Source organism: Osmerus mordax, chromosome 4 (genome assembly GCF_038355195.1).
Source record: "Osmerus mordax isolate fOsmMor3 chromosome 4, fOsmMor3.pri, whole genome shotgun sequence".
NCBI classification, from domain to species: domain Eukaryota; kingdom Metazoa; phylum Chordata; class Actinopteri; order Osmeriformes; family Osmeridae; genus Osmerus; species Osmerus mordax.
The window spans coordinates 13,135,532-13,147,565 of NC_090053.1; the positions used below are offsets into that span (position 1 = coordinate 13,135,532).

General features: G+C 38.9%; 1 protein-coding gene across 1 annotated transcript; it reads left to right on the forward strand.

Moving 5' to 3' along the window:
- The first annotated feature begins 6,114 nt into the window (after window positions 1–6,114).
- Window positions 6,115–8,056, forward strand: LOC136942485 (uncharacterized). Its single transcript, XM_067235395.1, has 4 exons — window positions 6,115–6,270; window positions 6,381–6,536; window positions 6,619–6,711; window positions 7,427–8,056. The coding sequence occupies exons 1-4, from the start codon at window positions 6,220–6,222 to the stop codon at window positions 7,733–7,735; spliced, it is 609 nt and encodes a 202-aa protein (XP_067091496.1). The 5' UTR covers window positions 6,115–6,219; the 3' UTR covers window positions 7,736–8,056.
- Window positions 8,057–12,034: the final 3,978 nt, after the last annotated feature.

A 12,034-nucleotide genomic window follows, 5' to 3' on the forward strand; every position in this document is an offset into this window, starting at 1 on the left:
AGGAAACTGGCTGGTTATTGAATTTACAAAACTTTAACATGTAATTTGAACAATATTGTTTCATGTTTCAAAGGTGAACGTGATTAAATCATGTACGATTTGCATAAAATTCAACAACTTAACAGTTGTTAGATTCAGTCGTGTTGAGATAACGTGATAAAATCTAGCCAAACTGATGTTGCACTCTATGGACTCGTGAGATCACGAGATAACGCGAGAACACAACCCATATGCCCGGGAAAAATAACGGCAGTTGGAGAAGACGGCAATTGAGAAGACGAAGTCTGGTTGCGCGAGTTCAGTTTTGATAAGGTAAGATTAAATCTGTTTTTATGCATCGAAATACTAACGAAACGACGTTCCTAAAGTAATCAGCAGCTTGTTCATCATATGCAGCAATATTTGGCTTTTAATTATTTTTTTTATCAGACTTTTAATGTCATGTTGGCTAACGTGCTGGTGTTAGCCTAGCTAGCTAGTTAGCTGGCACTTAACTAATCACGGTGTTCTCTACCTTTTGCTGCCCGTCGACCAGTGCACAGAGTTTTAGTTACACATTTTGCATCTCCTAGGCATCTAGGTGTCATGCCGATTATATTTTATTTTTTTCGCCTAAAGTGGCTAATCGTAGGCACAAATGTCACGTGTGGCGTGTGGTAAATTACAGCCGATGCGTTGCTAAAGCCCCGGTAAAGGTAGACTAATCAAAATGTCAGCTAAAATATGGGCAAACTTAGGTCTCACAGGGTCTCAAACGGTAGTCTGTTGCATTTTGCTGCTTGTGCTGGTGTAAAAATGCATATGATTTGTAGTTTCAGATACTAGTTAAGAAAGTATTTTTAAGTTGAGTTATGTTTCCTTACATGCTCAAGTTGTCCGCTGTATCATGCTTTCATTGCTCTAGTTTATCTGTATGGTCCATAAATCATGGTGATCTAGCATGTGCAATGTGCCATTGTTCTGAACACACGTGCTTGTGCGGAGGATGCTGACATGAAAATGTATCGGGGCAACTAACGTTAGCACAGTTCATATCATTAAAAATATTTTATTTTATATTTTATTGTATAGTTTATTTTAATCTAATTCCACTTAGTATTGCTAGTTATGTACCCTTAGTATAGTTAGTCCTCATCTTTAAATTTTAGATTCCTATATGCTTAATGTTTGCACCTTCCTGCCAAAGCAAATTCCTTGTCTGTGCAAACTTTCATGGCGAATAAAACCCATTCTGATTAATGGGAAGTCTTTGTTTTGGTTCACCTCACTGATTCTAAATATTTCCTTTCATATAGGATCCTATTTGAACAGCAAACAATCAAATACTTTGGTAAGTGTCATATTTATTTTCTTTTGTGTTGCTGTTAAATCCCCAAATACGCTTTTTTTAATGTATATTTCCCAAAATAATTGAAAGTTACAGATGGAAAAATCTAGTATGTTTGTTTCTCAATTGTTTATACGTGAAAATGGACCTACTCCCACAGACATTGCCATTTTAAACAACCTTTAACAGTATCAGAAAATATTAAAAGATGATGTCATCTTTGATGTGTCATTTGATCTCGGATGTAACAAGCAACATACGAAGGACAGACCCCTGATCTTAAATGATAAGAAAAATTACTGTCAGTAATGTTGAGCTTGATATACTTTATGTTACAGGGCTGGGTGGTTGGAATGTGGAGATGTAAGGGGTGTCAAGCAACTCTGTCAAGTAGGCTCAAGCTTTTGCATCACTACAAGTTAAAGCATCCACATTTTGGACGTAGTTCTCGCTTTCCATGTACATACCTGCACTGTCCATGCACATTTAAGACGTGGAATGCCCTTATTGTCCACCAGAGTAAAATCCACTCAACAGAAGCCACTCACAAGGAGGAAGCAATATTCAGTTGTCACCTTTGTGCTTGTAGTGATTTAGCATCAGAGAGGGATTATTTTGCTCATATATACACACATCTCAAAAGAAATGAGACAGTCAATTGTATGTTTTTAGGCTGTGACTTTAAAGCAAACATTTATTGTACGTTTAAATCACACAAAAACCGAAAACACTGCCATCATACATGGGTTGATTTTAAACCTGGAGTAGTTAGTACTACTTGGATATCATCTGTGAATGAATTGGAGACAAATAGTCAGGAGTGTGTAGAACAGTCAGATACTGCCATTGCTTCAAATAGTTATCATATTGAGGACTTACAGAAGGTCATAGAGCAAAGATTTGCAGCTGCTTTGCTGAACTTGGAGCATTTGGTCCATGTGCCAAGCTCAGCTGTCGATGTTTTTTTAGGGGAACTCCATCATTTGATTGGTGCACCTGTTTCGTTATCTTGTGACATTGTAAGGGAAATATTTCATCAGCGAAACATCCCTGTCGATGAACTTATAATTAGAGAAACTGTTACTGCAATTTGTTGTGGTAATCCTGTGCAAAGGTCCATACAAAAAGGTGGCCCTCTAAGTACCGCATATCTGCGTCAGCAGTATTACAAGGAGAACTTCAGTGTTGTAGAGCCAGTTGAATACATTCTTGATGCAAAAAACAAACACAGTTTCCAATATGTCCCAATATTGAAGTCCTTACAGCAGCTGTTAAGTAGAGGGGATATCATTGATAAAATAGTTGAGGGCCATCAAAGACAGGAGAGCACATATTCTGGCGTGTCATATAAGTACAGGTCCTCAAAAGATGGTTCCCTATTTAAGGAAAATAGTTTATTCTCTGGAGGAAAGCCAAGAATCATCCTAACTTTTTATGTGGATGACTTTGAAACGTGTAACCCCCTTGGCACCTCGCGGAAAAAACACAAGCTTTGTGCGGTATATTGGGTATTGGCTAACTTGCCTCCTGGGTCTCATTCCTCGTTATCATCTATCTACTTGTCAGTTTTGTGCAAATCCGATGATGTTAAAACCTATGGTTATGATAAAGTCTTTGAACCTCTCCTACAAGATCTGAAAACTCTGGAGGAGCTGGGTGTTTATGTCCCGCTGTTAGGTGAATCAGTTAAAGGTACTGTACTCAGTGTAGTGGCTGACAACCTGGGAGCGCACGGAGTTGCAGGATTTTTGGAGAGTTTTTCGGTGGAACACTGTTGCAGATATTGCACAGGAAAAAACACAGATTTTCAGCTACATTCTGTTGCATCTGGTGCGTTCAGTCTGAGAACAAAGGAGCTTCATCAAGCCCATGTCAAACAGGCCCAAGATACAGGTACACATTGTTGTGGGGTGAAAAAAGAATGCTTCTTCACAAAACACCTGTCTCATTTTAATGTTATCTTTGGCTATCCACCTGATCTTGCCCACGATGTTTTTGAGGGTATAATCCCTTCGAGCTAGCTCAATGTTTAACGGTGCTTATGTCCAGAAAGCTTTTCACATTAGGTGACCTGAACAATGCCATTCTGAAGTTTCCCTACAAATGGGTTGACAAGACTAACAAACCTCATGTAGTGTCACAAAGTTTCTCCAGCAGAAAAACGGTGGGGGGAAATGCTCATGAAAACTGGAGCCTGCTCCGGTTTTTACCTTTTTTGGTTGGATCACTTGTACCTGATGATGAGCCTGCGTGGCTTGTTCTCATGGACCTGAAGGACATCACAGAGCTTGTTGTTGCCCCTGTGCATAGTGATGACTCGCTTGCATTTTTAGAAGGTAAAATCGTAGAGCACCGGCAAAGATACAAAGAGTTGTTCCCAGACACCAGGCTGCGACCAAAACACCATTATTTGGAACACTACCCTCAGATGATTAGGCTGTTTGGTCCAGTTGTCAACCAGTGGACAATGCGCTTTGAGGCTAAGCATAGTTTTTTCAAGAAGGTTATCAGACACACAAGCTGCTTCAAGAACGTGCCCCTCTCATTAGCCTTGAAGCATCAGATGATGATTGCTTACCATCTGAGCTCTCCATGTCTGAGCAAGCCTGACCTAGAGGTCTCAGCTGTATCCACTGTACCAGTACACTTACTCAAAGAGGAGATAGCACAAGCCATCAGGCAAAAGTTCCCTGACACACCTGAGGTTCACCTCGCACAGTGTGTGACAACTAAGGGCATAACCTATAGGAAGGGAATGATACTGGCCCACAGAGCAGCAGGCGGATTGCCTGAATTTAGTGAAATTGACCAAATCTGTATTTTACATGAGAGAGTATTTTACATTGTGAAAGAGCTCAGTGGTTGGTACAGAGAGCATTATATAGCCTTTGAACTCAGCCAACCACACATCAGTACATTCACTTTTGTGGCACCCAATGAACTCAGTGATACTTATCCACTTGTTGAGTACAAGATTGGATCAGTCCGCATGGTGACTTTAAAAAGTAATATAGAAATACTAGGTGAGCTAGCAATGGAGTTGGAGGGGTATGATGATTTGCTTTTGTCTACGTTGGTAAATGTGGTTATGTGATTGTGCAGCTTTTTATATTCTTCCTGCATATTGTTGTGGAAAAAACATCACACTGTTGTAATAATGAAGATGGGTAATGATTATGGATTCATATGATTTAAAATTAAACTCTTAATCACCTCTTTATGCTATATTACTGGAAATCATGTGCAAAGCTGTTGACTGATTTATTATTACCACTAAAACGTCGAAGATATTAAGCCCAAAGTGTGAAGATCTGGATAATTAGGGGCTGAGTGGGGTAGAAGACTGTGTATATGCTTCTTTCATAGAAGATATGAAGGCCCAGTTGTAACACATGAGGCATATTTATGGCCCTATGCCCAGCAAAGTAGTATAGCTGTTGTTCAAGGACAGAGCAGGCCTAAAAATGGGAGAGTTTTCTATGCAAAAAAGCCATCAGGGTAAGAATGCATAATGCATTCTGTGACCAACAAGTAGGGCTGAACGATTAATTGCATTTGCGATAATATTGCGATGTGACAAAACAATTTTGTAATCGCAAAAGCTGCGATTTTACTTAAGTCACGTGACAGAAATGGATCAGAAATGTTCAGACTGTGTTTATTTTTCTTTTAAGATTTAACCTTTAGAAGCGTGAGTTCTAAATATTTCCGACGGTCCCCACAGCGCAAGCTTTTTTTTCAAACGGTAGCTAGCTAGCTTTGGTTAAGAAAGTGCTACGAACATGTTATTAGCCTACGTTTAGCTTAGATTTACCAAAATATTTTCGAAGAGGTACAGGCGGTATGTTTTCCTTAATTTATTTTACTTTGTGTGTTATTTTGCTGACTGGAGATCAGTAGTATATATCTATATTTATTAATAATAAATAATATAATAATCGCATATTAAATTGCAATATTAGTAAAAAATAATCGCAATTAGCTTATTTTTCTAAATCATTCATCCCTACCAATAAGTATTGTACCAATGGCAGAACAACAAATAATAGGGAAAATATATAAGAGAAATGTCCGGAGAGAAATTCCAGTCTGATCCCGGGATCTTGCTCACGTTTGTTGGAATCTCTGTCAGTCTGAATTCTAATAAACACTTTGCATTAAACTTTGCTGAGTTCCAGTGCTGTTTCAAACTTTGAGAATTGGTTGAAGACGTAGATTTTGTCACTACAATATCTATCTAATGCAATGCTTGTTCTAACCTACTATATTTCTTAATTGTATCACAAGGTGTTCGCAGATCTTAAACATGTCTGAATTTTTTTTGTCTGTGTGTTTGCAGAGTAAACGGCTGTGAAGATGGGGACTCCTGTGATCCTTAAGATCCACTTGACTGATAGCAGCTCTCAGAGGTTGACTCTCCCCCATGGACTCCCTGCATCTGTTGATGAACTTTTAGAGAATGTGAAGAAACAGTGTGGACTTCAGGGCAATTTTAGACTTCAGTTTATGGATTCCTTGTTCGGAAATGAGATCCATGTTTAACTGTGAAGGGGTCCTCTTCTGGATGTGGTGGATGGAAGACCAGTTTAAAATACAAACTATCCAACTACCGCACACAATTGAGAAAGCTAGGCTGCCCGGAAGTGACAGTGAACTCTTTAAAAAACAAGGCAGCAGGGAAGCGCAGTGCAGCCTTTGGTGTCAAAAAGGCAAAGAGAGCGGAGGTGAATTTTTGCCCAGCATATCCATCAGCAGAAACTGAGGAAAGTCTGGAGGCCATGCAGAAAGCTCTACTCTTGGATGTAAAGAAGAGAGACAACAGAGAGGTTGTGAAACTCAAGATAGAAAAGACTTTTGCACACAGAAGACATGAAGTTGTTCGTGATGCACCAATGGTGGAGGATTTCATGGCAAGTTTGCCTGCTCTGTTTGACGTCAGTGAGGTAAGGCTTATGCAGTTTTTTTTATCTTTGGTCTACTGTATGTGTGATGGCTTTATCCCTGATGATTACCATTTTAACCTAATTCCTTTGTGCTTATTATCTGTTTTCAGATCAATGCTGAATTCAAGAGAATCACCACTGTCCCACTTCAATCCAAGTTTCTGTCTCAGCTTGACCTCCACTCTGACAAGCTGATGAAGCTCTTTGAAAAGAGAGGAGGACAGCTAGGGGAAAGACTCAAAACAATCAAAGCACAAATGGCTGATGTAAGTAGGCAGTGTACACCAGTAGTTCACTTCAAAATGAAGCAAGTGCTAAACTAAGAAGCTAATAAAAAAAATCTTTCAGTTTGATGATATAGATGCCGGACGAGAGTGTATCATCAAGGGAATCTGTATCTACATGGGTGAAGATCCAGAAAACCTTGTGAAGCAATATGTGGTATGTGTTGTGTGCTTACGACTCCCTTTTTGTTCTCCTGATTGATCACTTGGGCTGAAATGATTTATTGATTCATAGAAAATATATTGATTTATTATTTTGATAATCTATTAAAATGATCTGTTTAATAGTATTATACAATCAATATTTAAAGGTCCCATGGCATGAAAACTTCACTTTATGAGTTTTTTTTAACATTAATATGAGTTCCCCTACCGAAGCATGTCAGTTTGCACCGCCTCTCTCCTCCATTAGCATTTAAAGCTACAGACACAGAAACGGCACGTCCTAAGGAAAGCTCATTGTGGGACTGGCTCGTAGTGGCTGTAATTCTGCTCCAAGGCTGAATTTCGGGAGACTTGAGATACAGTATTAGGGGACCACTAAGGCCTATATATAAGCATCCAAAAACAGCATGCCATGGGACCTTTAACAAATCTGAGACATGACTTTAGACTGGCTAGTTGTGATGGGTATGTGATTATTTTCAATGTATTTTCTTTATAAGTCATTGACTATTTAACATTTGTCACATTATTTAAATAAACAAGAAAACATCCCAAGTTTAATTGGTTAAATTAATTGTAGTTACAGCACTATATATCTTCCCACACTCAACTACTGTTCTGTCAAAAAAAAATTGTCTCTGTGATTCAATGTTTATTAATTTGTTTCTCGATTGGTCTCATTTACTGGCCTTTTTTTTAAATTACAGGGCATGGGTGAAGACGCGATCAATGAGGCCATGGAAGACACGACTGTGGGAATTTATGTTCTGAAAGAACATCCTTGTGATGAACCAGAGGACATCGGCATTGTCCTTGAAGGCATCAAGGTGTTGCAAGAACTGGACAATGTAGCATTAGCGGTTGCAATGCTTTTTGGACTAATGTATGCCCTTAACTTCAGCTACCCTGCTGACCTTCGTTATACTTTTGAGGTCATTCAAAAAATTCTGATGGAACTTGATGGAGGGAAACCTTCAAACAAAGCACTTGCTTTAAAAAATAGGCTCTTCCAGTAAAAGGGTCAGAGAGACTGTGCCGTCAGCCAAACGGTGTAGTTGTTCCTAAAAGCATCGTTTAGGCTAGTTTTGTTTGTTTGAATTAACTGGACAGGAACTGGACAGGATTTGCGTCTCTTTTTTCTCTCTCTAGAAAACAGGCTCTTTTAGAAAAGACTTACCTGTCAGCAATAAACCAAAAGGCATCTTTGGTACTGCTATACCAGATGAACCACTTTTTCCTTATGAAAATAATTTTAAGAGAAAACATTGTTCTCTTTGTGTTTATTCCTCAGGAAAAACCTGAAGGTACCCTTTAAGCTTCTTCTTCTGTATTCTAAATTGTAATACACAACTTGAGTACAAAACTCTGACTCTGCCTTTTTTGTCAATGCAAATCATTTCAACATACAACTGTATTTACATACACACGCAACAAGGAACCGATGGCTACAATACATTTGGATAGAGCTAACTTTTAAAAATCATGTTAGATTTAAAGACCCCACTCGGGTACCAGGGACATGATGCAATTGCCTTAAATTTACATAATACCTTTACATAATACTAGCTTACAGAAATCAAGTTGCAGTTACACTCTAAAATCAGGTATCCTGGACATGATGCAATTACTCAACATTACACAATATATTCATATTACTGTGACGTAAAAATAATATGTTGAATTAACAAAATTTTAATAGACAGTCTAAAGAGAATAAAATGTGTTGGTTTGACAAGAAATAAGTAATAGAGAGAGAGAGAAAAGGTGTGTCTGTTAGCCACATTCTGATCATGTGGGACCGATGTACACATTAAAATCTAGTAAACTCAAAAAAAAATTAAGTGCAGACTTTCAGCTTTAATTTCAGGGTATTTACATCCAAATCAGGTGAACGGTGTAGGAATTACAATACATTTTATATGTGGCCCCCCCCTTTTTAAGGGACCAAAAGTAATTGGACAATTGGCTGCTCAGCTGTTCCATGGCCAGGTGTATGTTATTCCCTCATAAAGGGAGTTCGTTATTTCATTGACAAGGAGCAGATAAAAGGTCTAGAGTTCATTTCAAGTATGGTATTTGTGTTTGTAATCTGTTGCTGTCAACTCTCAATATGAAGTCCAAAGAGCTGTCACCATCAGTGAAGCAAGCCATCGTTAGGCTGAAAAATCAAAACAAACCTATCAGAGAGATAGCAAAAACATTAGGTGTGGCCAAATCAACTGTTTGGTACATTCTTAAAAAGAAAGAACGCACTGGTGAGCTCAGCAACACCAAAAGACCCGGAAGACCACGGAAAACAACTGTGGTGGATGACAGAAGAATTCTTTCCCTGGTGAAGAAAAACCCCTTCACAACAGTTGGCCAGATCAAGAACACTCTCCAGGAGGTAGGCGTATCTGTGTCAAAGTCAACAATTAAGAGAAGACTTCACCAGAATAAATACAGAGGGTTCACCACAAGATGTAAACCATTGGTGAGTCTCAAAAACAGGAAGACCAGATTAGAGTTTGCCAAAAAAAAACATCTAAAAGAGCCTGTACAGTTCTGGAACAACATCCTATGGACAGATGAGACCAAGATCAACTTGTACCAGAATTATGGGAAGAGAATAGTATGGAGAAGGGAAGAAACTGCTCATGATCCAAAGCATACCACCTCATCAGTGAAGCATGGTGGAGGTAGTGTTATGGCGTGGGCATGTATGGCTGCCAATGGAACTGGTTCCCTTGTATTTATCGATGATGTGACTGCTGACAAAAGCAGTAGGATGAATTCTGAAGTGTTTCGGGCAATATTATCTGCTCAGATTCAGCCAAATGCTTCAGAACTCATAGGACGGCGCTTCACAGTGCAGATGGACAATGACCCGAAGCATACTGCGAAAGCAACCTAAGAGTTTTTTAAGGCAAAGAAGTGGAATGTTCTGCAATGGCCAAGTCAATCACCTGACCTAAATCCAATTGAGCATGCATTTCACTTGCTAAAGACAAAACTGAAGGGAAAATGCCCCAAGAACAAGCAGGAACTGAAGACAGTTGCAGTAGAGGCCTGGCAGAGCATCACCAGGGACGAAACCCAGCGTCTGGTGTTGTCTATGGGTTCCAGACTTCAGGCTGTCATTGACTGCAAAGGATTTGCAACCAAGTATTAAAAGTTACAATTAGATTTATGATTGTTAGTTTGTCCAATTATTTTGGTCCCTTAAAAAGGGGGGGGCCACATATAAAATGTGTTGTAATTCCTACACCGTTCACCTGATTTGGATGTAAATACCCTGAAATTAAAGCTGAAAGTCTGCACTTAAAGCACATCTTGATTGTTTCATTTCAAATCCATTGTGATGGTATACAGAGACAAAATGATGAAAATTGTGTCAATGTCCAAATACTTATGGACCTAACTGTATATATGAATATGTAACAACTTTATACTGAGTTTATTGTCTCATACAGTTCGAAAATCATATTTGGGCTTAATTGTATTGTTAGATGAAAGCCATCGCTCCCGTATTCGATGCCACGCCATCTGCAGTGCAGGACGGAAATAATTCAATTCAACCACAAGGATCCTTAAGATCACAATGTGTAACTAGAGAGGGTACAATTTCTGGGGAAATTGTAGGGTGTGCTTGCTTGCGTCGGTTGCAGGTGGGTCTGTCCCCTTAAGTTTTTCTCTTCTAGTGACATTTTTCAAGCATCTACTCATATTGTGTAATTCATTAAAAAAAAAGCGTAATAACGCTGACAACAGCAGTATTTCAGATGGAATCGCGATTCAAACAATACCATCTGCCAACTGAAATTATGCCCCCAAAAACGTAAATAAGCTTGACATCTATTTAGGGAGAATTGGCTAATTCAAAAGAGGTTTGCTACGAGCAAGCTAGTTGCGGTGGCTAGCCAAACTTCACTGAGTGAGGGGATTGTTTGAAAGTGCCGGAAATGAGAACGTTTCTTTTGACATAAAGTTTAGGCTGTGTCACTGAAGCCAGCGACGCACCACACAAGCTTGAGTTTAATACATTATTTAATGTTACATTACTTACTGTACATGCAAGATTTCTTAAATGTACATGTATGATGCTGTTAGTACACCACGGCACGATACTCGCTGTGCAACAGCACATCTATGCACGTTGTATCCATGCGTCGTTGCTAACGTGCGCTGACGTTGTGACGTAGGCTAGCACTGAGTACCCTGTTGACAGAAGGCACTTTTTGCCACAAAAACTTAAGTTCAGCCTAAACCGTGCAACGGAACGTAAATCCCAATAGAAGCAACGCAATCGAGACCAAGACGAACATTTTGACACCGCCGTTTTCTATGTAGTCCAAATATTGACTGATCCTTAGGGGTGGGAAAATAATAATAATAACTAGAGAGGGTACAATTTCTGGGGAAATTGTAGGGTGTGTTTGCTTGCGTGGGTTGCACAGGGGTCCGTTTTTGAATGACATTTTTACAACTGATATTTCTGTATATTTTACATAAAAATGCATACTTATTATTTATAAAGATTACATAGATTTAAAAGCATTTTTTTTTTGCTGCTCATTTACAACTGAAAATACGAGTGAAGTGTATAATGAAATAGATGTCTTCTCATTTCCCCTGCAAGATGCAGCCTCATCGTTGAATCAAAATGAATACATTTGGCAGACCGGTGTAAAAATTGACCTAATCTCTATGATTTAAACGTCCTTTTAAGTTTTTCCCTTATCGTGATATTTTCAGGCATTTAGCCTACTCATTGCATTCATTCATTAATAAAGAACCCCTTTTGAAGAATATTCTACGACGATACCGGCAGTAGAAGATGGAATCGCGATTCAAACAGTACCATCTGCTAACTGAAAATATGCCCCCCAAAACGTAAATAAGCTTAAGTAAGGGGAGTGCCGAACATGTTCTGTCGCCGTTTGAATTCCTAAACAGCTGTGTAGATGTTTTTGTAGTGTCTCGCGTAGGCTACAGCTTTGCAGTGAGCTACACTGGTTTGAATCCACAGGTAATGATAATTTCACCCACAAATCGTTTACTTGTAATCTAATGTCATAATAAATCCTACAACGAAAATGTATTTGTGAGGAATGTTTATTTTAACGATTGAAAACAGTAGTATGTGTTGCCCGGGCAACAGAGGCTAATGTCATGATGCTAATACTTCAGTGGAATAGTAGACTACTGTTTCCGAAAGTAGATGTACTTCCTTAATAATATCAGCTTATATAGTACATTACACATCACAATTGTGTGTCATATCACAAAGTAAAATTAGTAAATAGTTATCACCCTGGCCTCTTTGCTTGTGGCGT

Coding starts and splice junctions, on each gene's coding strand:
- LOC136942485 (XM_067235395.1), top strand. CDS start 6,220: ATGGTGGAGGATTTCATGGCAAGTTTGCCTGCTCTGTTTGACGTCAGT. Junction 6,537..6,618: donor TCAAAGCACAAATGGCTGAT/GTAAGTAGGCAG, acceptor AAAATCTTTCAG/TTTGATGATATAGATGCCGG. Junction 6,712..7,426: donor ACCTTGTGAAGCAATATGTG/GTATGTGTTGTG, acceptor TTTAAATTACAG/GGCATGGGTGAAGACGCGAT.